General features: G+C 43.7%; 1 protein-coding gene across 2 annotated transcripts; it reads left to right on the top strand.

Annotated features, from left to right (window-relative positions):
- Window positions 1–26,338, top strand: LOC100606923 (17-beta-hydroxysteroid dehydrogenase type 6). 2 transcript variants are annotated; one of them, XM_030823093.1, is made up of 5 exons: window positions 1–100; window positions 10,074–10,405; window positions 19,016–19,274; window positions 23,395–23,558; window positions 25,669–26,338. In XM_030823093.1, exons 2-5 carry the CDS (start codon window positions 10,093–10,095, stop codon window positions 25,884–25,886), a joined length of 954 nt encoding a protein of 317 aa, XP_030678953.1. In that variant the 5' UTR covers window positions 1–100; window positions 10,074–10,092; the 3' UTR covers window positions 25,887–26,338. The 2 variants fall into 2 exon arrangements, with proteins under 2 accessions (XP_030678953.1, XP_030678954.1); XM_030823094.1 differs by having other exon boundaries at window positions 10,079–10,405; window positions 25,669–26,333.

The following is a 26,338-nucleotide window of genomic DNA, read 5'->3' as shown; positions in this document are numbered from 1 at the left end:
CAGCAGTTGGGGCAGGAGGAAGCCAACTGCTGCCTGGTCTGCAAAGAAGTCCTTTCAAGTCTCTAGGACTGGACTCTTCCTGAGCAATTCCGGTACATATGTAAGTGGGTAAGGGTGTGTGTGTGTGTGTGTGTGTGTGTGTGTGTGTGTGTAGGGGATATGGGATATGGTCTGTTTGGAGACGGGTTTTGATTATGATTTTTTATCGTCTTAAAAGGTCCTTCAACTTTGATTCGTGAAAGAAATTTTGTCATGATTGCTTGCTCTGCTTTTTTGATCTTTACTCCCATGAAGTTTGGGAGAGTACTGGTTACAAGTTGGGAGTGATTTCATACTTACAAATAGGGACTCTGGGTATGCTCTGAAAACGGGATTCTCAGCAGTGGGGGAAACAAGCTCTTTCATGGTTAATACTGACAGCTGTTGGGTAAGTTTGTGAAACTTTGGGTAAGCAGAAAGGGGCCTTTTGTGATTGGGCAAAGATCCCAGAACTCTGAGAGGTTGAGGAGTGAGGATCCCTTGAACTCAGGAGTTTGGGACCAGCGTGGGCAACATGGTGAAACCCTGTCTCTACAAAAAACACAAAAAATTAGCTAGGTGTGGTGGTGCACACCTGTGGTCCCAGCCACTTGGGAGGCTGAGGTGGGAGGATCACCTGAGCCCAGGAGGTCGAGGCTACAGTGAGCTGTGATTGCACCACTGCACTCCATCCAGCCTACATGACAGAGTGAGACCCTGTCTCAAAAAAAAAAAAAAAAAAGAAAGAAAAAAAGAAAAGAAAAAACAACTATTGACTTGAAGAATACTTAGCCTGTATGCCCAAGTGGGAAGAAAAGAATGTCATTGTGGATCAGTTCAGGGAGCCATGTGCTGTTTACAGACTTGCTCTTAGGATCAGTGACTAAACCAATTGGAGTTTATAGACAAACCCAGGTCTGAAGATTTTAACCAAAGAAGGGAATAAAGGCTACTTCTTACTTTGGCATGTATTATATTGCAGAGAGAGAGGTCCTCGCTTGAGACAAAAGAAAGTTAAGGTGCACGAGCATGGCCCAAAATAGTGATAAAGAGCTGATAGAAATGATTAAGGATGTTGCAATATGTGGAGTTATGCATACTGTAGAAAAGTGGTGGTGTAATGCACCAGATAATGCACATTCCCATGGCACAGTTTCCTTCTATGAAAGCTCGGGGAAGAGACAGGGCTCAGGGAGAAAGGTCTCATACGGCAATAATAAGACAACAACTACCCAAAATAATACTAATATCTAACAATTATGTATTGCTTTACATGCATTAACTTATTTAACCCTCTCAATAAATCACTGAGTTTTCTTTTTCCCATTTTGAACACGAGCACATGGGAACAGAAGCCAGTTTACTTACCCAAGGCTGCAGAACAAGTAAATCTCAAAGCCTGATTTTGAACCCAGGCCATCTGCCCTCAGAGTCTGTGCTCATGATTCTATTTTTTATTTTTTTCTTTTGAGACAGAGTCTCACTCTGTCTTCCAGGCTGGAGTGCAGTGGCATGATCTCAGCTCATTGCAGCCTCTGCCTCCCAGGTTCAAGCTATTTTCCTGCCTCAGCCTCCTGAGTAGCTGGGATTACAGGTGCCCACCATCACACCTGGCTAATTTTTGTATTTTTAGTAAAGATGAGGTTTCGCTATGTTGGCCAGGCTGGTCTTGAACTCCTGACCTCAAGTGATCTGCCTGCCTCAGCCTCCCAAAGTTCTGGGATTAAAAGCATGAGCCACCGTGCCTAGCCTCATGATTCTATTTAAGAAAATTTTTTTTAGGCTGGGTGTGGTGGCTCATGCCTGTAATCCCAGCACTTTGGGAGGCTGAGGCAGGCGGATCACGAGGTCAGGAGTTTGAGAACAGCCTGGACAATATGGTGAAAACTTGTCTCACTAAAAAATACAAAAATTAGCCGGGCATGGTGTTGCATGCCTGTTGTCCCAGCTACGCAGGAGGCTGAGGCCAGAGGATCACTGGAACCCGGGAGGCAGAGGTTGCAGTGAGCTGAGATCGCGCCACTGCACTCCAGCCTGGCGACAGAGCAAGAATCCATCTTAAAACAAACAACAACAACAAAAACACACACAAAAAACAACAATCCTTTTTTTCTTATTATCTATTTATTAGTTTTTCCAAACAGGGTCTTGCTCTGTTGCCCAGGATAGAGTGCAGTAGTGCAATCATGGCTCACTGCAATCTCGACCTCCCAGGCTCAAGTGATTCCCACCCCCGCCCCCCCACACCGTGTCAGCCTCCAGGGTAGCTGGGACTACAGGCACTCCCCACCATGCCTGCCTAATTTTTGTATTTTTTGTAGAGATGGGATTTTGCCATGTTGCTCAGGCTGGTCTCGAACTCCTCGAGGAATTCGCCTACCTCGGCCTTCTAAAGTATTGGGATTACAAGTGTGAGCCACTGTGCCCAGCCTCATGATTCTATACTATCCACAAAATCAGGGTTGGGGCAGGGAAGCTCATGCAGAGAGGTTCTTGGAAAGAAAGAAAAGGAAAGGTGTCAGGCCTCTGAGCCCAAGCTAAGCCATCGTATCCCCTGTGACCTGCATGTATACATCCAGATGGCCTGAAGCAACTGAAGATCCACAAAAGAAGTGAAAATAGCCTTAACTGATGACATTCCACCACTGTGATTTGTTCCTGCCCCACATTAACTGAGCGATTAACCTTGTGAAATTCCTTCTCCTGGCTCAGAAGCTCCCCCACGGAGCACCTTGTGACCCCCGCCCCTGCCTGCAAGAGAAAAACCCCCTTTAACTGTAATTTTCCACTACCCACCCAAATCCTATAAAACGACCCCACTCCATCTCCCTTTGCTGACTCTCTTTTCGGACTCAGCCTTCCTGCACCCAGGTGAAATAAACAGCCTTGTTGCTCACACAAAGCCTGTTTGGTGATCTCTTCACTGGCACGTGTGTGACAAAAGGTAGTTGGAATCATCCAGAGTAGTCTTGTTGGCATCTCTATTTATTAGTGCTCTGTACTTTCCATGTTCCAGGTCTTTGCTCTCACTATTCCCTTTGCCTGAAATGCCCTGGTTCCCAATCTCTGCATGTCAAATACCATCTGTCCTCCAAGGCTCAGCAAATCATACTTCCTTCATTTTAAAGCTCTTTGGTTTCGATGGAACATTGGCAGTGTGAGAAAAAGGAGGGGGAGAAAAGGTCAAGATCCAATCATGGAAGGCCTTGTACAACTAAGGTTTTAGATTTAGATTTTCAGTAGGTTGAATGCTATTCGGGGAGTGACATCGGCAGAGCTGCGCTTTAGGGAAATTAACCAGACAGCCCTATGTGGATGACAGGGGAAGTGAGAGTGACACTGTGGGGTTAGTGAGAAAGCTTCTGTGATAGGCCAATCAAGAGGCATTGAGGAGTCCTTGCATTTAGGGTATAGAAGGGAGAGGAGGAGCTGGGGGGTGAAGGGGAAGGGACGCTGTCTGTGACTGCTGTAGGAGAACGGGAGTAGAGCATCTCAGAAGTGAACGGAGAAGAATGTTCTTCATGACCATGAAAAGTCAGCTAATTTTTGTATTTTTAATAGAGATAGGGCTTAGTCATGTTGCCCAGGCTGGTCTTGAAAGGGAAAGGCAGTGTAGTGCAGTGGTTAGATGCAAGGCTTCTGCAGGTGAACACTCTGGATTTGATCCTGTCTCTACTATTCACTGTTTCACCTTGGAAAAGTCACTTAATTCTTGCCTTAATCTGTGCTTCAGTTTCCTCATGTGAAAAGTGGGCATAATAATTGCATATACCGCTGGGCGTGGTGGCTCACGCCTGTAATCCCAACACTTTGGGAGGCCGAGGCGGGAGGACCACGAGGTCAGGAGATCGAGACCATCCTGGCTAACACGGTGAAACTCTGTCTCCACTAAAAAATACAAAAAAAAAAAATTAGCTGGGCATGGTGGCAGGCGCCTGTAGTCCCAGCTACTCGGGAGGCTGAGGCAGGAGAATGGCGTGAACCTGGGAGGCGGAGCTTGCAGTGAGCCGAGATCGTGCCACTGCACTCCAGCCTGGGGGACAGAGCGAGCCTCCATCTCAAAAAAACAAAAACAAAAACAAAAACAAAATAATTGCATGTATCCTCTATTGTGTATATATATTATATATACACATATATATACACATATATATTATATATACAATATATACACACACATATATATACAATATATACATGCATACATATATGTGTGAAACCATATATATATGTATGTGTGTATGTGTGTATATTGTGTGTGTGTATATATATATGGTTTCACACAGTGCCTGGCAAGGAAATTTCTCTATAACTGTTCACTATTATTATCATGTGTCAAGCTGAAGAGTTCTGACTTTATCCTGTGGGTGACAGGGAGTCACAGACAGAATCCAGTGAGAGCATGGCACCATCTGAAAGCAATCTCCTTCTTCACTGAAGGCCAGGTTAGGATCTAAGAATCAGATAAAATCAGAAGAAAAAAGAAAGTGCTAAATATTGCAGTGAGGTCTGAGGAGAAGAGAGAGGAAGCCTTGGGAATTGTCTGCTAATAGGTCCTTGGTGAGCTGTGAGAGAGTTTCCAGAGAGTGATGAGAATGGAAGGTGAAGTGCAAGGAGCTCGTGGGTGGCAAGAAAATAGAGGGCCTGTGCTTGCCCTTAGAATATTTTGGCCATATGGGGAAGAGAGAGGATAGTTATTAAAGGGGTGGCAGGTTAGGATGGTCTTAGGGAGGACGAAAAGCAGAAGAAAGAGGATAGAAGACAATACAGAGAAATTTAGAGCAGAGGTACCCTCACTGGGCCCCGGAACCCCCTGAGATGACAGGCAAATGTTGTGGGTAGGAATTAGAGTGTCCAGGTTGAGCAGATCTGGATTTTGGCAGGGAAACAACGTGTATGCTCATCTGTGGAAGGAGAGCTAGGTAAACATGAGGTTGGGAAATTTTGAAGGTTAGTAAAGATTTGGAACAGGTGTTGTTGGGAAATAATAAGGGAGGAGTCAAATGGAGGCAAACAGAAGGTTTGCCTTACATGGGCGGGGTGGGGGGCGCAGCTGAGATAGGATAACATTGATTTGTTGTATAAAAGTTTGTTTTCTGGTCTTTCTCTAGCACCACTTGGCAGCTGGCAGCTAGAGAACATGGATGGTAACGGCTTCGGGGTGCTAGTGAAGCACCCCTAAAATGGCCAACTATGAGACCTATGCTGAATAAGGAGGCAAACGAAACTGTGAGAGGATTGCAGTAATAGGGAGAGGCTGAGGAAAAGGAAGGCAGAGCAGGAACAAAGAGGTAGAGGGGAGTGGGGGGAGGGGAAGAGCCCCAAAGATAGGATGGGGCTGTGCAGAGAGGGCAGTTTCAGCTTTTCAAGGTTTTTTTTTTTTTTTTTTTTTTTTTGAGGCAGAGTCTCACTCTGTCACTTAGGCTGGAGTGCAGTGGCGTGATGTTGGCTCACTGCAACCTCTGCCTCCCAGGTTTAAGCGATTCTTGTGCCTCCGCCTCCCAAGTAGCTAGGACTACAGGCACTGCCACCACACTCAGCTAATTTTTGTATTTTTAGTAGAGATGGGGCTTAGTCATGTTGCCCAGGCTGGTCTCGAACTCCTGACCTCAGGTGATCCACCTGCCTCAGCTGCCCAAAGTGCTGGGATTACAGGCGTAAGCCACCGTGCCTGGCCTAGCTTTTCAAGATCTTTGTGGGAGAGTAGCTTCAAGCAATGATGAAGCCCAAGATGAGGATCAGACCTGAAATAAACAGTGGAAGTTCTTAACCTATGCATGTGTGATTATGAAGGTGTTTTCTAGGCTCAACCTCAAAACTCATTAAATAAAATTAACCAGATAGCATAGTGTAGATGAGAAAGGAAGAGACTGACAATATGAGGTAAGAAAGCTGAATTCTCATTTACCATTGCAGGAAGTTAATTGAGAATGTCAAAAATTGGTAAATCAAGAAATAGCAGCTTAAGTACTGTGTATAAATAATTTGAGTCAAAGGCAAAAATGTAAAGTAATTGCACAGCTTTTGCAGATGAATGGTTTGTAAAATCAAGCAGGCCACGCCACTTTGGGTATTTGGACATTTGAAATATTCGAGGCACATTCAGGTTTGGCCTAGGGTTTGGGATTCCGCCAGGCGTATCTCTTCTGCAGGTCTTCTTGCTGCTAGGCATGCGACGGCTGAATAGTAATGCCTGGGGAAACTGTGAGGGCCAAGCTTTTCCCTAATGGGGGAAATACATTTTCATCTTTGACTGGCAACAGAAAATTACCTTTTAGTCAATAAACAATCAGGATGAAGCTCTGTCTGTAACTGTAGTGCAGCAGGGAATGCCAATTGGGCAGAACAGAGGCCGCTGGCTAGAGAACACAGAGCTCTCAGATTGGAGAGAGGCAAAGGGCTTCAGAGAAGGAAGGAGAGAGACAGAGGGAAGAGGGGAAAAGGAGAGAAAGAGAAGATGGTGGGGGAGGGAGGAGCAATAGATGCCTCTCTCCACTGTTTTCTCGCCTTCACTGTCTCCTTCCATTTTACTTGCCTACACCCTAAGTTGCCCTCTTGCTACTGCCTTCTCTCCTTCCCAGACCAGGCTTTTGAAAAAGAGTCTCCACTCGGCTCCACTTCCTGCCCTCAAATTCATGCAGCAGCCCACTGAAGATTGGCTTCTGTGCCCTTCATTCTCTGAGTCTTCCTGTTAAGAGCACTAGTGCCCTTCTATTACTCAGCAGACCTGGTTGCATTGCTGATCCTCATTAAGCCCCCCTTCCCTTGGCTTCCATCAGCTTGCTTTTTCCTACTTCTCTGGCTCATTCTCCCTGCTTTTTTTCTCTCAATTTTTTCTCAGGATATTTTAATTTAGTATAACTTAATTTATCTAACATTTATTAAGTATCTGCTATGTGCCATTCACTGGGCCAGGTGCAGACTAATATGTAACCTGGGCTCTCAAGGGCCTTATAGTCTAAAAATGGGGAAAAGCAGTGCAATGAAGTGCAGCAGGCATGATAAACCCAGGCCACAATGGGGACACTAAGGAGGGTATAGTCAATTCTGTTAGACCATGGGACAGGTTAAATGAGGGCAGGAAAGTCTCTTGCCTGGACCATTTTTTGTCCCCTCTGTCTAGTATTGCATGTAATCTCTCAGTGCTCACCTATGAAACAGTGTGGCAGCCATTGAGGTGCATTGCTCAGATCATGCAAGAGAATCTGCTGTGAGGAGCGAGGTTGACTTCCAGCCTCCAGTTGTTGCACCCTCCGATCTGCTGTGGTATTTATACTGAGGCACGCTCCTCTTGGGCCCTGGTCAGCCAATGACCAGCAGGATGGCAGTACTGGAGCTGGACCAGTTCAGCCCAGTGCAGGACTTCTCCAGTGGCAGTCTTTGCTCAGGCTCATGGGCCTGGCTGAGACTTTCTTGGGGCTCTACTACAGTCTAAAGCTCTTCCTATCTTCTCCTCCTTCTGTTCCCCTCTCCTTCCCGAAGTGTCAGATCTGCATTACCACCTATTCCTGTGCCTTCCCCCTCTGTCCTCTGAGGGTGTTTCCCCTATAATCTTTTGCATGTCTAATTTTGTCTTGGTATCTCAACTGACACAGAGGAATAATGATGGGACCTGTCTTGTAGGGTTCTTGTGAGAATTCAAAAAGTTAATATATGTGACATCTTAGAACAGAGCCTGATACACAGCAAGTGCTCAGCAAGGGTTGCTATTTTTTTTTTTTTTTTGAGATGGGCAGAATCTCGCTCTGTCGCCCAGGCTGGAGTGCAATGGCGTGATCTCGGCTTACTGCAACCTCCACCTCCCGGGTTCAAGCGATTCTCCTGCCTCAGCCTCCCGAGTAGCTGGGATTACAGGCACCCACCATCATGCCTGGCTAATTTTTGTATTTTTGTAGAGATGGGGTTTCGCCATGTTGACCAGGCTGGTCTCAAACTCCTGACCTCAGGTGATCTGCCCGCCTCGGCCTCCCAACATGCTGAGATTACAGGCATGTGCCAGTGTGCCTGGCCTAGCTATTATTTTTTAATTATCCTTTTGATATGGTTTGGCTTTGTGTCCCTACCCAAATCATATCTTGAATTGTAATTCCTAGGTGTTTAGGGAGGAACCTGGTGGGAGGTGATTGGATCACGGGGGTGGTTTCCCCCATGCTGAGTTCTCATGAGAGCTGATGGTTTTATAAGTGTTTGGTAGTTCCTCTCTTGCTTGCTTTTGTTTTCCTGCCATCATGTGTTTGCTTCCCCTTCTACCATGATTGTAATTTTCCTGAGACCTCCCCAGCCATGTGAAACTGTGAATCAGTTAAACCTCTTTTCTTTATAAATTACCCAGTCTCGGGTGGTATCTTTATAGCTGTGTGAAAACGGACTAATACACCTGTAGATCTCAACTTATATCTTATTCTCTCTAGGAAGCTTCTCAGACCTCTCTAGACTGCCTTAGAAGCCTCTCCCGCGTGTTCCAGCAGCCTCCTGTTTTTACTTCTGTTATAATGCATTGTTGTCAGTCTTCACAATGAGACTGTGAATTCAATGAAAAATGGACTATGTATTGTTCACTTTTGTGTATCAGTGCCTAACACTGTGTCTGACTCAAGTAGTTGTTGAATTAATGTTTGCTGAATGAAAATGATGATTAGGCTGAGACTTAAAAGACAAGTGTTATGGCTGGGTGCGGTGGCTCATGCCTGTAATCCCAGCATTTTGGGATGCCAAGGTGGGTGGATCACCTGAGGTCAGGAGTTCACGACTAGCCTGGCCAACATGGTAAAAAACTCTCTGCCTACTAAAAATACAAAATTAGCCTGGCTTGGTGGCACGCGCCTGTAATCCCAGCTACTTGGGAGGCTGAGGCAGGAGAATCACTTGAACCCAGGAGGCGGAGGTTGCAGTGAGCTGAGATGGCACCATTGCACTCCAGCCTGGGCAAAAAGAGTGAAACTCTGTCTCAAAAAAAAAAAAAAAAAAAAAAAAGAGTGTTATTTGCCAAGCAGATGAGGGCTACTTCTTTCCAGTAGAAAGAAGTGTGTGCAGAGGCATAAAAAGCCTGTGCTTTGCAGGGGACTGAAAGTTGTTTGTTATGGCTAAAGAGTAGGATGCAAGAGAGAAGCCTAAGTAGCCAGAGTGCTGGGGACATTCATGTCAAACTAAGGAGTTTGAATTGCATAGACTAGCCTCATGCAGGCGTTGTGGTATAGGCCTTATGATGCTAGTGGGCCCATACCTATCTTTGACGTCTACCTATGTTGTTATGCATTATGTTAGTTCAGCCAACATGTATAGATTACTAAAAAATGGCGGACTTTGCTCCAGAATTTCATATAGAAACATAGGCATCTGTGAACACTCATTTCAACAATGCTTCTGATTGGTCTAGGTTTACAAATTGCTTTGGCTGCAATAACTCACCCAAACTATTGGATCTCCTAATGGATCTCACTGCCTTCACCACACCTGTTTCATCTATCCTCCACTGCCACTGTGAGACAGATCTTCCTAAAACTTAATCTGGCCACCTGACTCTAGTAGCATACTCTGTCCACAGGATAACATCCAGATTCCGTAGTGTGGCTTACAAGGCCCTTCATGATTTGGCCCTTCACTACCTCACCCCCAGTCTCTTCTTCTGTATGTTCTGCTCTGCACTCGTGCAGAATTGTTTATAGGTCTCAAGAAGTTCTGTGCTGCTCACGACTCCCTTCATGTACACGTTGTTACTGCCTGGAATGTCGTCATCCTTATCCACTTTTTGAACTTACCTATCCTATTTGGTAGGAAGTAGTACCAAAATTATTCCTTCTGTGCTAGGCTATTGGTCATCTTCCTTTGTAGACTGTGTGTATACTTCTGTTATGGCACTTTTCACACCGCATTGGATTTGTTTGGTTACCTCACTGACTTCCCTCTCTAGACTGTGGCTCCTTGAGGGTAAGACCAAGTATTAATCAATAAAGAGTCCCTATCACCTAGTGCAATGCCTGGCACATGGCAAATACTGAATAGATATATTGGTTAAATAATAAGGAAGGAATAAAATGTTTTCTTTCTATTGAAAGAGAAGGAAGCACCCTCACTATGTGGCTCTACCTGGTGGCCTTCGTGGGCCTGTACTACCTTCTGCACTGGTACCGGGAGAGGCAGGTGGTGAGCCACCTCCAAGACAAGTATGTCTTTATCACGGGCTGTGACTCGGGCTTTGGGAACCTGCTGGCCAGACAGCTGGATGCACGAGGCTTGAGGGTGCTGGCTGCGTGTCTGACGGAGAAGGGGGCCGAGCAGCTGAGGGCCCAGACGTCTGACAGGCTGGAGACGGTGACCCTGGATGTTACCAAGATGGAGAGCATTGCTGCAGCTACTCAGTGGGTGAAGGAGCATGTCGGGGACAGAGGTATGAAATATTTTCTCCTTTCATTTACTTAGGCATGAAGATGCTAAGGTTATATATATAGTTGTTCCTTGGTGTCTCCTGGGGATTGGTTCAAGGACTGCTTGTGGATACTAAAATCCGAGGATGCTCAAATCCCTTATATAAAATAGTGCAGTATTTGGTTATAACTTATGCACATCCTTTAAGGTATGGATACTTTAAATCATGCCTGGGTTACATAAAATACTAAATACTTTGTAAATTATATGTAAATAGTAGTTATACTGTATTGTTTAGGGCAGCTGTCCCCAGCCTTTTTGGCACCATGGACCAGTTTTGTGGAAGACAGTTTTTCCATGGACAGGGGGTGGGGATGGTTTTGGGATGATTCAAGTGCATTGCATTTATTGTGCACTTCATTATATTATTACATTGTAATATATAATGAAATAATTATACAACTCACCATGATGTAGAATCAGTGGGAGCCCTGAGCTTGTTTTCCTGTATCTACATGGTCCCATCTGGGGGTGATAAGAGACAGTGACAGATCATCAGGCATTAGATTCTCAACAGGAGTGCACAGGCTATATCCCTGGCATGTGCAGTTCACAATAGGGTTAGTGCTCCTGTGAGAATCTACTGCTGCCACTGACCTGACAGGAGGTGGAGCTCAGGCAGTAATGCCCATGATGGGGAGTGGCTGTAAATACAGATGAAGCTTTCCTTGCTTGTCTGTTGCTCACCTCCTGCTGTGTGGCCTGGTTTCTAACAGGCCATGGGCTGGTACCAGTCTATGGCCCAGGCACTGGAGACCCCTGGTTTAGGGAATAATGACAAGGAAAAAAGTCTGTATATGGTCAGTACAGATGCAAATTAAAAATTGTGTTTTCTATCCATGGTTGATTGAATCCATGGATATGAAGGGCTGACTGTGTGTATCAAAAGCTGGGCTTAGAAGGCTGGCCTTGTCATTTGAAGGACTGTTGAGGGTTTTTGTGGCGTTTCATTTCCTTAACAATGTTTATTTTGTTGTTGAAAAACAAGCTCAATAGATTTGAAGCTATTATCTCATATCGCAAGTAGAGTATTTATAAACATAATTCTTTATATTTGAGGAGTTGGGGTACAGTGGCATGATCATAGCTCACTGCAGCCTTGATCTCCTGGGCTCAGAGATCTTCCTGCCTCACCCTTTCAATTAGCTGCGATTAGAGGCGGTTGCCACCATGCCTGGCTAATTTTTTTTATTTTTATTTTTAGTAGAAACACGGTCTTGGTATATTGCCCAGGCTAAGATGTTCTTAAGAATCTGATTATCTTGGCTGCTACTTAAAACATAGGCATTTCTTGAAGTCAACCTTTGGTCTTCTTTAAAAAATGTTTTAAAATTTCATTATATTTAAAAATCAACACACTATTTCTTAGAGAAATTTTAGGTTTATAGAAAATTGAACAGAAAGTACAGAGTTCCTATATACCCCCTCAACAATTTTCCCTTTTTTTTTTTTGAGACAGTTTTACTCTGTTGCCAAGACTGGAGTGCAGTGGCGAAATCTTGGCTCACTGCAACCTCCGCCTCCCAGGTTCAAGCAATTCTCAAGACTCAGCCTCCTGAGTAGCTGGGACTAAAGGCATGTACCATCACGCCTGGCTAGTTTTTGTATTTATTTTATTTTATTTTTTTTTGAGATGGAGTCTCACTCTTGCCCAGGCTGGAGTGCAGTGGCGTGATCTTGGCTCACTGCAAGCTCCGCCTCCCAGGTTCACGCCATTCTCCTGCCTCAGTCTCCTGAGTAGCTGGGACTACAGGCGCCCGCCACCACACCTGGCTAATTTTTTGTATTTTTAGTAGAGACAGGGAGTTTTTGTATTTTTAGTAGAGACGGGGTTTCAGCATGTTAGCCAGGCTGGTCTTGAACTCCCAACCTCAGGCGATCCTCTTGCCTCAGCCTCCCAAAGTGCTGGGATGACAGGCGTGAGCCACTGTGCCCACCCAGTTTTCCCTATTATTAACATCTTTCATTGGTGTGGTACATTTGTTACAATTGATGAGCCAATGTTGATATGTTATCGTTAACTAAAGTCCATAGTTTACATTAGGGTTCACTTTGTATTATACAGTTCTATGGGTTTGAACAAATGTGTAATGACAAGTAGCCACCATTATTGTATCACACAGAATAGTTTCAGTTCCTTAAAAGTTCCCCATGTTTTACATATTCATCACTCCCCACATTCCTGGCAACCACTGCTCTTTTTACTGTCTCCATAGTTTTTCCATTTCCAGATGTCATATAGTTGGAATCATATTTTTTTGAGATAGAATTTCACTCTTGTCACCCAGGTTGGAGTGCAATGGCGTGATCTCGGCTCACTGCAACCTCCACCTCCCGGCTTCAAGCGATTCTCTTTCCTCAGCCTCCCAAGTAGCTGGCACTACAGGCACGCGCCACCATACTGGGCTAATTTTTATTTTTAGTAGAGATGGGGTTTCACCATGTTGGCCAGGCTTGTCTCGAACTCCTGACCTCAGGTGATCTGCCCGCCTTGGCCTCCCAAAGTGTTAGGATTACAAGCATGAGCCATCGTGCCCGGCTGGAATAATATTATATGTAGTCTTTTAGACTGGCTTCTTTCACTTAGCAATATGCATTTAAGATTCCTTCATGTCTTGCCTTTTTTTTTTTTTTTTTTTTTTTTTGAGACAGCATCTTGCTCTATTGCCCAGGCCTGAGTGCAGTGGAATGATCATGGCCCACTGCAGCCTCACTCTCCTTGGTTCAAGTGATCCTCCCACCTCAGCCTCCCAAGTAGCTGGAGTACAGGTACACACCACCATGCCTGGCTAATTAAAAATTTTTTTTCTTTTAGAGATGTTGTCTCACCATGTCACCCAGGCTGGTCTTGAACTCCTGGGCTCAACTGATCCTCCTACCTTGGCTTCCCAGTGTTGGGATCACAGGCATGAGCCACCACACCTGTTCTCCATGTCTTTTCATGGCTTCATAGCTCATTTCTGTTTTGTTTGTTTGTTTTGTTTTGTTGAGATGGAGGTCTTACTCTGTTGCCCAGGTTGAAGTGCAGTGGTGCAATCATAGCTCACTGCAGCACTGAACTTCTAGGCTCAAGTGATCCTCTTGCCTCAGCCTCCCAAATTGCTGGAATTACAGATATGAGCCACTGCTCCAAGCCTGACAGCTCATTTCTTTTTCTCGCTGCATAATATTCCATTGTATGTATGTACCACAGTTTATCATTCACCTATTGAAGGACATCTTGGTTGTTTTCAGTTTTTGGCAATTATGAAGAAATTCTCTTTTTAAGTTCTATTTTGTCTAGATATTATTCAACTCCTCTTTGATTCCCTTCTTCTCCTTCTCCCTTGGTTTTATAATTCAGTAGATTCTGGTAATTGGATCTCCTAAATAACTCCTCACTCTAGGAGTTGCAAAGTAGCAATGAAATTGCTTCTTTTGGCTGGGCGTAGTAGTGGCTACACATCTGTAGTTCCAGCTACTTGAGAGGCCGAGGTGGGAACATTGCTTGAGAAGGAGTTTGAGGCTACAGTGGGCTATGATAGCACTTGTGAATACCCACTGCACTCCAGCCTGGACAATACAGTGAGACCCCATCTCTAAAAAGTAAAATCTTGTTTTGCTTGGGTTGCAGGATGTTATTTATTTATTTATTTTTGAGATGCAGTCTCACTCTGTCGCCCAGGCTGGAGTGCAGTGGTGCCATCTCGGCTCACTGCAAGCCCCGCCTCCTGGTTTCACGCCATTCTCCCACCTCAGCCTCCAGAGTAGCTGGGACTACAGGCGCCCAACACTACGCTGGCTAATTTTGTTTTTGTATTTTTAGTAGAGACAGGGTTTCACTGTGTTAGCCAGGATGGTCTCGATCTCCTGACCTCATGATCTGCCCGCCTCGGCCTCCCAAAGTGCTGGGATTACAGGCGTGAGGCACTGCACCTGGCCCAAAGTGTAAATTTTTAAAAAAACAATTTACTTTAAACTTGAAAATTTACTGATTTGGCTAAAAAAATTTTGAAAATCTAAAATGTATTTTAAAATATTACTTCCTTCCAGCACTTTGGGAGGCTGGGGTGGGAGGATTGCTTGAGCCCAGGAGTTCAAGACCAGCCTGGACAACACAGTGAGATACCATCTCAATTTAAAAAATAATAAAATATTGCTTCTTGTCTGAGGATGTTCTTAACTCCCCCAGGCAGTCAGAAGTTATGGGTAGTTATAGCCTCTTTGCTGTGCATACCCGTTTATTTCTATTGTATTGTTATTGTTTTCCCATCTGTTAGACTGTGAGCTCCTTGAAGATATGGGCCTCTCTTACTCATTTTTATATTTCCAACTTCTGGCACCTTGCCTAGTACATGTTAAGGGCTCAAGAATGCTGAATGAATCCTCTATACTCATAACTTTTTTCTATTACCCTTTTTATCTGTGCCCTTGGTTTCTTACTCCTCACATTTGAATTTCCAACTACTTGCCGCATTTCTCCATCTGGAAATTCTACTAGTGCCTGAAACTCACAAAATCTAAAGGAGTCTTTGTTTTACTCTCACCTCTTCACCAATTCTTTTTTTTTTTCTTTCTTGGAGATAGAGTCTTGCTCTGTCACCCAGGCTGGAGTGCAGTGGCGCAATCTCGGCTCACTGCAGCTTCTGCTTCCCGAGTTCCAGCGATTCTCCTGCCTCAGCCTCCTAGGTAGCTGGGATTACAGGCACACACCACCATTCCCGTCTAATTTTTGTATTTTTAGTAGGGACGGGGTTTCACCATGTTGGCCAGGCTGGTGACCTCAGGTGATCCGCCCGCCTCGGCCTCCCAAAGTGCTGGGATTACAGGCGTGAGCCACTGCGCCCGGCCTCTCTTCACCAATTCCACTTTTCTTTCTAGTCCTTCTCTCAGTTTATAATGTTACCATTCCTTCAGTTACAAAGACTTTTTACCTTGGAGTTTTTTTTTTTTTTTTTTTTTTTTTTTTTGAGACGGAGTCTCGCTCGGTCGCCCAGGCTGGAGTGCAGTGGCGCGATCTCGGCTCACGGCAAGCTCCGCCTCCTGGGTTCACGCCATTCTCCTGCCTCAGCCTCCCAAGTAGCTGGGACTACAGGCGCCCGCCATCAGGCCCGGCTAATTTTTTTGTATTTTTAGTAGACACGGGGTTTCACCGTGTTTGCCAGGATGGTCTCGATCTCCTGACCTCATGATCCGCCCGTCTTGGCCTGCCAAAGTGCTGGGATTACAAGCATGAGCCACCGTGCCCGGCCACCTTGGAGTCTTTTTTAGTCCTTATACTTTCAACCTTTCTGTGTCTCTGTATTTTATGTGAGCCTCTTATAAGTAGCATATAGCTGATATAAAAACTAATCCAATCTGACAATTTTTATTTTTTTAGTAGAACATTTCTTTCATCTATACTACTTTATTATTATTATTATTATTATTTTTTTAGAGGCAAAGTCTCACTTTGTCATCCAGGTTGGAGTGTAGTGCCACGATCAGCTCACTTGTAATGTCCAATTCCTGGACTCAAGCCATCCTCCCACCTCAGCCTCCTGAGTAGCTAGGATTGCAGGTGTGCACCACCACACTTAGCTAACTTAAAATAAAAAAGTTTTGTAGAGTGGGTCTCACTACATTGCCCAGGCTGGTCTCAAACTCCTGGTCTCAAGTGATCTTAATGCCTCAGCTTCCCAAAGTGTTGGGATTACAGGCATGAGCCACTGAGCCTGGCCTTAATTATTATGTTTGGATTTATTTCTTTCATCTTATTTTGTGCTTTTTATTTGTCCCATTTTTTCCTGTTTCCTTTATGCTCTTTTGAATTGATTGAATTTTTATTCCACTTTTTCCCCTACTAAATTGAAAGTACTATAATATTCTCTATTTCTATTTCCGTAGTAGTTCCTGTAGAAATTTTAAGTGCATACGTGGTTTATCAAATGTAAAATTAACATCTTTACCTTTCTCCTCAGTAATCCAAGGCCCTCAGAACACTCACATTTCAGTCATCCTTCCTGACATACATGCTCTTGCTGCTGTGTATTGCAGTTCTGATTTTTGGCTCTCCAATATGTAATGTTTGTTTAGATTTATCCTCTTTTTACCTTTTTTTTTTTTTGCTCATTATTCCTTCTTGAATTTTCCATCTAAAATTGCTTTCTTCGTTACCGAATATATGCCTAAGAATTATAGAAGATGCTGGGGCAAAATCTTTTTTTTAAAAAAATATTTATTAAAATGTCTAATTACCCTCATTCTTGAAAGATAATTTTGCAGATAGGCTAGTCTATGTTTATAATTACTTTCTCTTGGCACACTGAAGACACCATTCCAGTCTTCTGTCTCCTGTTGTTCATGTCTTGGTAAGTCAGTTGTTAGCCTAATTGTTTTTCCTTTGAAAATAATCTGTCTTTTCTTTCTGGCTATTTAAGGATATTCTCTTTCTTTGATTTTCTTTTTTCTTTTTTTTTTTTTTTTTTTTGAGACAGAGTCTGGCTCTGTCCCCCAGGCTGGAGTGCGGTGGCACCATCTCGGCTCACTGCAAGCTCCGCCTCCCAGGTTCACGCCATTCTCCTGCCTCAGCCTCCCGAGTAGCTGGGACTACAGGCGCCCGCCACCACGCCCTGCTAATTTTTTTGTATTTTTAGTAGAGACAGGGTTTCACTATGTTGGCCAGGATGGTCTTGAACTCCTGACCTCGTGATCCGCCCACCTCGGCCTCCCAAGGTGCTAGGATTACAGGCTTGAGCCACCGAGCCCGGCCGATTTTATTTTTTCTTTGATCTTTATTTTGGTGTGTTTAGGTATGGATTTCTCTGTTTATACTGCTTGGGATTTATTTTTTGGGGGGTGTAAGAAGTAAAGTAGAGGTTCCTCCTCAAAGACTTCCTCCCCATCTAATTAGGAATAAATAGTGACTTCTCTTAAAAACAAAATTTATTCAAAGACCTGTACTAACATTCTTAAATATCTGCTAGCTGTAATAAAGAAATCCATGTACTTTATGTTCTTAGCTCCCACAATTTAACCTAAATATTTGCCCTGGCATGTTTATACTGGTCCAAACAAGCATTAGGTCATAGCCTGTTCCTCTTCCTTATTTGAAGGTGTTTTTATCTTTTTCAACATTCCACAAGTTACTTCCTCCTTCCTTTGTTCTCCTCTGCCTTTGCCTCTTTTAAAAAGTTCTAAGCGAGGCCGGTGCGGTGGGTCACACCTGTAATCCCAGCACTTGGGGAGGCTGAGGCGGGCGGATCACGAGGTCAGGAAATGAAGACCATCCTGGCGAACACGGTGAAACCCCCGTCTCTACTAAAAATACAAAAAAAATTAGCCGGGCGTGTTGGCGGCGTCTGTAGTCCCAGCTACTCAGGAGGCTAAGGCAGGAGAATGGGGTGAACCCGGGGGGCGGAGCTTGCAGTGAGTGGAGATCCTGCCACTGCACTCCAGCCTGGGCGAGACTCCGTCTCAAAAAAAAAAAAAAAAAAAAAAAGTTCTAAGTTGCTAGCCAATCGAGACAAATATAAAATGTGAGGTCCCGTTGCAGTCAATAAAAACCAGACACAGCAATAAAATAGACATGTCAGGTTATAAATGACCCTGTCTCCTTTGTTCAGTATACTCTCATGGCAAATCTGCTGGCAAGTATACCCTTTCTGCAAAAAGTGAAAAAAATGGCCTTACTAAAAAAATTAAATTTGTGTTCAAGTGCTATTTCTTTATGACACCAAAAAACAAACATTTCAAATAGGGGGGCTTCTTTAATTTGTTCATTATCAGTTCTGGAAAATTCTTAGCCATCATTACTTCAAATACTGCCTTTATTCCATTTCCCTCCCTTATTTCTGGATCTTATTAGGCGTATGTTACATGTTTTTACTTTGGTCTTGCTTCCCTTTTCTTTCATGTTTTTCATCTCTTTATATTTGTGCCATAGTCTGTATATTTTTCTTTACTGTCTTCCAGTTTGCTAATTTCTTTCTTCCACTATGTCTATCTACTATTAAACCTGTCTACCAAATTTTAAAATTTCAATAGTTGTATCTTTTATTTCTGAAGTTTTATTTGGTTCTTTCTCAAATCTGCTTGATCAATTTTATAGTATTTTTATGAATATTTTCAATCCTTTTATTTAAAAATTATATTTGGCAGGCTGGGTGCGGTGGCTCACGCCTGTAATCCCAGCACTTTGGGAGGCTGAGGCGGGTGGATCACAAGGTCAAGAGATCGAGACCATCCTGGCCAACATGGTGAAACCCTATCTCTACTAAAAATACAAACATTGGCTGGGTGTGGTAGTGTGTGCCTGTAGTCCCAGCTACTTGGGAGGCTGAGGGCAGGAGAATCGCTTGAACCCAGGAGGCAGAGGTTGCAGTGAGCTGAGATCATGCCACTGCACTCCAGCCTGGCGACAGGGCAAGACTCTGTCTCAAAAAAAAAAAAATTATATTTAGCAAACTTATATGTTATATAATTTGGGCTGCAAACTCTCATGGGGGTGGTTAATGGTTATGATTCCTCAAGAGTGATTCTTTCCCCACCAAAGTTCAAAATAGAGTATTTTTGCCTGAAACCAAACTCCTGATATGACTTTTAATTGTTTTAGGACTCTGGGGACTGGTGAACAATGCAGGCATTATGACACCAGTTACCTTATGTGAGTGGCTGAACACTGAGGACTCTATGAATATGCTCAAAGTGAACCTCGTTGGTGTGATCCAGGTGACCTTGAGCATGCTTCCCTTGGTGAGGAGAGCACGGGGAAGAATTGTCAATGTCTCCAGCATTCTGGGAAGAGTTGCTTTCTTTGCAGGAGGCTACTGTATCTCCAAGTATGGAGTGGAAGGCTTTTCAGATATTCTGAGGTAACTCTTAAGTTAAAACAAAAACAACTATTGAGCACTGAAATATGTCTTAGGCATTGTGCTAGTTGCTTTCACCTATCTTATTTCATCACTCCTCAAATCTTGATACATGGATGTTATTACTAGTCTATTTTATATAGATAACAGGCTCAAATTTTCGTATCTGTCCCAAAGTTCACCTACCGTAGCCAGAATTTGGCAGAACTGTGTTTTGACCCAGGTCTTTGTCTTCTACCACTATGTCACACTTCAATTCTCAATATTTATTTTTTATTTTTGAGACAGGTTCTCACTCTGTTGCCCAAGCTGGAGTGCAGTTGTGTGATCATCATGGTTCATTGCAGCCTCAACCTCCTGAGCTCAAACGATCCTTCTACCTCAGCTTCCCTGGTAGCTGGGACTATGGGTGCACGCCGCCATGCCCAGCTAATTTTTTGTAGTTTGTAGAGATGGAGTCTCATTATGTTGCCCAGGCTAGTCTCAAACGCCTGGGCTAAAGTGATCTTCCAGCCTCAGCCTCCGAACGTGCTGGGATTACAGGCATGAGACACTGTGCCTGGCCTGGCTTTTATTAATGCATTGTTTTAGTTTCATGTCCTTCCACCGGCTGCTTCATTCTTTTTATAGATCCCCCTCCCCCATATATATATGTGTGTATCATATATATGTATGTGTGTGTATTTATTTATTTTCTGAGATGGAGTCTCACTCTGTCGCCCAGGCTGGAGTGCAGTGATGTGATTTTGGCTCACTGCAACCTCTGACTCCCGGGTTCAAGTGATTCTTCTGCCTCAGCCTCCCAAGTAGCTGGGACCACAGGTACGTGCCACTACACCCGGCTAATTGGTGTATTTTTAGCAGAGACAGGGTTTCACCATGCTGGCTAGGATGGTCTCGAACTCCTGACCTCATGTGATCCACCCACCTTGGCCTCCCAAAGTGCTGAAATTACAGGCATGAGCCACTGTGCCTGGCCTATTTATTTATTTTTAAGAGACAGAGTTTCACTATATTGCCTGGGCTGGAGTGCAGTGGCTATTCACAGGCATGATCATAGCTTACTACAGCCTTGAACTCCTGGGCTCGAGCTGTCCTGCTGCCTTAGCCTCCTGAGTAGCTAGGACTACAGTCCTGCACTACTGCGCTCAGCCTATTTTCCTTATAATTCTTGAGAGAGCATCCTATTGGCTGAGTTCATTTTTTGTGTGTGCCAGGCGACACCACACTGTGTAACATTTTTGTGCGTGGTTGTGGATAAGGCACTGCTGGAAGAATCTTCCATCCATTAAATCATTTAACTTTCATAGCAACCCAATGAAGAAGGCATTATTTTTATTCTTATTGTACATCTGAGGAAACTGAGGCACAGAGGTTTAGTAATTTGCCAATGGTCATATTGGTAATCACAGGCAGAGCTACTGTTCAGCCTTGCAAGGGACTCTCCTCCTGTCAAGTCCCCTTCCTGGTCCGATCAGCTGTGGACAAGAGGCTGTAGTCACATGGCCCAAAATATTGCTGTGCACACTCCTCTTTAGCAGGGGCTGACTTCTGGGCAGTTTCACTTGGAAATGGGCTGTGAATATTAAAGGCAGCGTGTATTGACTTTCTATGGCCACTGTAATAAATTATCATAGGTAATTTATGGTATATTGTGTTTTAAAACAACACTTTTTCTTTTTTGTAATCAGTTCGTAATCAGTATCACTGGGCCAAAACTGAGGTGTTGACAGGGCCACATTCCTTCTGAAGTCACTACGGGAGAATCCATTCCTTGCCTCTTCCAGCTTCTGGTGGCTGCCACCATTCTTTGGCCGTGGCTACATCACTCCAATCTCTGCCTCCGTGGTCACATCGCCTTTTCCTCTTTTGTCAGTCATCAAATCCACTTCTGCTTCTCTTATAAGGATCTTTGTGATTGCATTTAGGGGCCACGCAGATAATCTAGGATAACCCCCTATCTCAACCGCCTTAACTTAATCACACCTGCAAAGTCGTTGCCACCTAAGGCAACATTTACAGGGATTAGGACCTGATCTCTTTGGGGGCCGTTATTTCGCCTACCACTTACCATAACTGGTATATAAGCATTGCAATATGAGTGTTGTATGCCTAGGGAGAAAACAGAGAAATAGCCAAGAAATTACATGAGTTGTTACCATGTGGTAGGCACCTCGCTTGGTTTCCTGCCTATCTAATGTTCTGTGCCACAGGGCTGCTGTGTGATTTACCACCACCTAGGGCTGTTCTCTCAGACTCCTTGACTCATTCCCAGACGAAGAGCAAAGATGTATCCTTCCAACATTCAAATGACTATGTAATTCCTTTAGAAAATTCAGGTTCACCCTAGTTGTGCTCAGGATAAACAGGGAAAGGAAGTTTTGTTCTATATTTGCATTGGAATGTTAAAGGGGAATGGAGACAAGGGGTGGTAGGAATCAGAGTGAGAAAACTCCAAGGAGAAGTGAAATTTAGAGGAGGAGAGTCACCTCTGGCTGCAAAGCCCTTTCCTCTTCTCCGTTACATATGGGCACCTAGAGACTCTTTTGAAGCTCTAACATGGAAGTTTTTAGGTTTTGGTTTGGTAAGCGAGGCTTTTCCCTTAGAACAGTAGTTCTTAAACTCTAGCATGCCTCAGAGTCACCTGGAAGGCTTGTTAAAACAGATTATTGAGTCTCACCCCCAGAGTTTCTAATTTAGTAAGTCTAGACTGGGGCCCAATACTTTGCATTTCTAAAAAGTTACTAGATGCTGATGATGCCATTGATCCAGCATCCACACTTTAAGAACCACTGCTTAGAGGTCATAATGCTTTGTGGTCTGCCTCCTTGTGGACTATGACTTCAAACATTTCTCCTTGCTGACAGCTTGAGCTTCGTCTTCTCCAGCAAGGCTGCCTGGACCCATAGTTTAGGGAACACTCCTCGTCACTGTCCCTAGAGCTCCTAGAGTACACCTCTGCCGTGGTGCACAACGCCATCTTACCTCTCTCGGTGTAGGCAGCACTTAGTGCAGTACTTAGCCCATAGTCGGCCTTTGATAAGTGTATTTGGAACTGTTTGTTGAACTAACTTGAATATTCTGGAATTGGCCATTTTAATGCTCACATCCTGTTTCATTAGTGATCTCTTAGTCCACACACTGTCATTTTCCACAAGCCCATGCTTTTACATGTGGAATTCCCATTGCCTGGTTTGTTATTCTTCCCTTTTCTTTACTTGGAAATTTCCTTTTGTCTTTTAAGATAAGGGTCCCCAACCTTTTTGGCACCAGGGACCTGTTTCGTGGAAGACAGTTTTTTCATGCCCCAGGTGGGGGTGGCAGGAAGAAAGAGATGGTTTCGGGATGAAACTGTTCAACCTCAGGATTCTTATAGGGAGCGTGCAACTTGGATCCCTCTCATGCACGGTTCAAAATAGGATTCATGCCCCTATGAGACTCTAATATCTGGCTGATCTGAGAGGAGGCAGAGCTCAGGCGGTAATGCTGGCTCGCCCACTGCTCACCTCCTGCTGTGCGGCCCAGTCCCTAACAGGCCACGGACTTATGGGTCTGCACCCCAGGTTTGGGGATCCCTGCTTTAAGACTCAACTGAAATATTTTTCTCCTCACTGAAGCCTTCCCTGACTCCCTCAGAAAATCTATCTGTACCTTCCTCTCTACTTTCACAGCCCCTTGAATGCCTCTCCTTTATAATTCTTTTGAGTTGTGTTGTAGTTATTTGCCTACTTGTGGACTCACCCGCTCTGAGCTTTCTGAGGTGAGGAACTGAGTCTTAATCTTCTGAGTTGAGACACTTAGCGCAGTGCCAGTCATAATGAATGCTAATTTTATTTATTGTCATTTGTATCCTTCATGTCTCCAGAGTCTAGCACACAGTAGGTACTTAATAACTCTTTATTAAATGAGTGATTCTAGAATTGAATGGTTATGGTAGTTGGTATAATAATTTCCTAATTGTTGGATCCAGGGATGTTTATATTTAAATTTTTTTCCCTCCATTTCTTTCTTCTTTAAAATATCCAGTAAAGGTATTTTATAATCTTTTTTGTTTTGCTTTTCCTTCCTGAAAGCATTGAAATGGTGGTGGTCTTTAATCATAACTTGTGGGGTTTTATTTCAGGCGTGAGCTTCAACATTTTGGGGTGAAAATCAGCATAGTTGAACCTGGCTACTTCAGAACGGGAATGACAAACCTGACACAGTCCTTAGAGCAAATGAAGCAAAGTTGGAAAGAAGCCCCCAAGCATATTAAGGAGACCTATGGACAGCAGTATTTTGATGCCTGTAAGCTTTTTTTCTTTTGATAGGGATAATGGGTACCCTGTATTAGTCCATTCTCATGCTGCTATGAAGAAATAACTGAGACTGGGTAATTTATAAAGAAAAGAGGTTTAATTGACTCACAGTTCTGCATGGCTGGGGAGTCCTCAGGAAACTTACAATCATGACAGAAGGCACCTCTTCACAGGATGGCAGGAGAGGGAATGAGTGCAAGCAGAGGAAAGCCCCTTATAAAACCATCAGATCTTGTGAGAACTCACTACTAAAAGAACAGCATATGGGAACCACCCCCATGATTCAGTACCTCCCACAACATGTGGAGATTATGGGACTATAATTCAAGATGAGATTTGGGTGGGGACACAAAGCCAAACCATATCAGTACCCTTGCATGAGAAGGGGAAAAGAGGGTTGGTGGACAATGATTGGCAGATCCTCTCAGAACAAAGCTCCTTAAATAAAGCCTTCCCAGAACAGAAGGAAGTCAGGAAGCTCCCAGTGCTCTCATGGTTGGCTTGGTCTGATGACTATCATGGTTGAGGAGGGGGACATATAGGTGGCCTGGGGCCAGGCTCTTCCCTGCCTTGTCCTCTGTGGGCCAGGGCACCTGAGCACTAGGAGGTATTACATACTTAGAGGCATGGACCCTTGAGAGAGTGTGCCCCTTGGTAGCATGGCAGGGCTGGTGTGAGATGTCTGCTCAACTAAAGTGCAGTCTTCATCATTGTTTACCCTTTTGATAACAAAGGGCTTGTCCACAAACTATGTGTCTTAATATGGCAGGAGAAAGCATGTAGGTGGGAAGAGGTAAGTCAGTGAGGACAAGTCTTCGCAGAGCCCTATGGGCCATTCCCTGAGGCTATATTTCTCTTGTTTGGGTGATAGGAGCCTTGTGGGAGTGGGACTTGTCAATTTCTTATAAGAATATTATTCTGAAGACCTGGAGGAGGAGGTGGCAGCAGCGGTGAAAAATGGAAATGACTTCTAATAGGTACAGGGTTTCTTTTTGGGATGATGAAAATGTTCTAAATGTAGAGTGTGATGATGATTGCACAACTCTGAATATACTAAAAATTATTGATTTGTACACTTTAAATGGCTGAATTTTATGATATATGAATATCTCAATAATGTTAAAAAAATTTCCAGTTGAAAAAGTATATTCCCATATCTGTGTTGTTCTAAACCTATTTAAAAATCCTCTAGTAACAGAATTGAGTTGTTTTTTTTTTTTTTTTTTTTTTTTTTTTTTTTGAGACAGAGTCTCGCTCTGTCACCCAGGCTGGAGTGCAGTGACGTGATCTTGGCTCACTGCAACCTCTGCCTCCCGGGTTCAAGCAAGTCTCCTGTCTCAGCCTCCTGAGTAACTGGGACTACAGGCATGCACCACCAAGTGTGGCTAATTTTTGTATTTTTAGTAGACATGGGGTTTCACCATATTGGCCATGCCGGTCTCGAACTCCTGACCCCAAATTATCCACCCACCTTGGTCTCCCAAAGTGCTGGGATTACAGGCATGAGCCACTGCACCCAGCCATCAGAATTGAGTTTTGAGGCCAGGCATGGTGCCTCACATCTATAATTCCAGCACTTTGGGAGGCTGATGTGGGAGGATCGCTTGAGCCCAGGAATTCAAGACCAGCCTGGGCAACATAGTGAGACCTTGTGTCTACAAAAAATAAACAAAATTAGCTGGGCATGGGGATGCATACCTGTAGTCCCAGCTATGTGGGAAGCTGAGGAGGGAGAATCACTTGAGCCTGGGAGGCAGAGGTTGCAGTGAGCTGAGATTGCACCACTACACTCCAACCTGGGTGACAGAGCAAGACCCTGTCTCAAAAAAACCCCCAAAACACAACCAAACGAAAAAAGAAAAATGATTGAGTTTTAAAATTAAAATTAAATAAAATCCAAAATTTAGTTTTCATTCTAATGCATTAGCTATTGTTTAAGTGCTCAATAGCTACATGTGGCTAGTGGCTATCATATTGGGAAGCACATTCTAGATCATTCTATCTTGTAGAAATTAGATGTGGTGAGACTTCTGTGACTGCATGATCTTAAAAATATAAGGAATAAGATTGTTGACCACCATTTCTTTTTTTGCATACAGTTTACAATATCATCAAGGAAGGGCTGTTGAACTGTAGCACAAACCTGAACCTGGTCACTGACTGCATGGAACATGCTCTGACATCGGTGCATCCACGAACTCGATATTCAGCTGGCTGGGATGCTAAATTCTTCTACATCCCTCTATCTTATTTACCTACATCACTGGCAGACTACATTTTGACTAGATCTTGGCCCAAACCAGCCCAGGCAGTCTAAAGAAAACTGGGTTGGTGCTTCTTGGAATGAAGGCAAAAATCTGAAATTAATTGTTAGTGTCTCAGTAATCCTGATTTAGAACCCAGGCTTTTTGTAACAATGCGTTTTCTTGCCTAAATTCATTTATCTGGCATCATCAGAGTACTAACATGTTTATATTTCAGATATCCAAAGCTTACCACTTTAGGTGATGAATCTTTACTATTTTAGCCCTTTTTTGATGAGACTAATTTTCTAAAGTCAATCATTTGTTCTTGCCTCATTAAACAGAGTAGATGGAAAACAATTTAACCTATTTTGAAGTCATTTCTTTATGAATATGAATAATTGTTCTATGTTTTAATAATCTATTGTGAAGAAACTACCAAGAAGTATGTTGGTGTGTTTGTCCTTACTTGAAATGGGTCTGTATTATGGTACTTTTAATAAATATTTGATTCTTCTTTCTTTTC

The sequence above is a fragment of the Nomascus leucogenys genome, chromosome 11 (genome assembly GCF_006542625.1).
Source record: "Nomascus leucogenys isolate Asia chromosome 11, Asia_NLE_v1, whole genome shotgun sequence".
Lineage (NCBI taxonomy): Eukaryota > Metazoa > Chordata > Mammalia > Primates > Hylobatidae > Nomascus > Nomascus leucogenys.
This window is presented reverse-complemented; position numbering and strand designations above follow the sequence as displayed.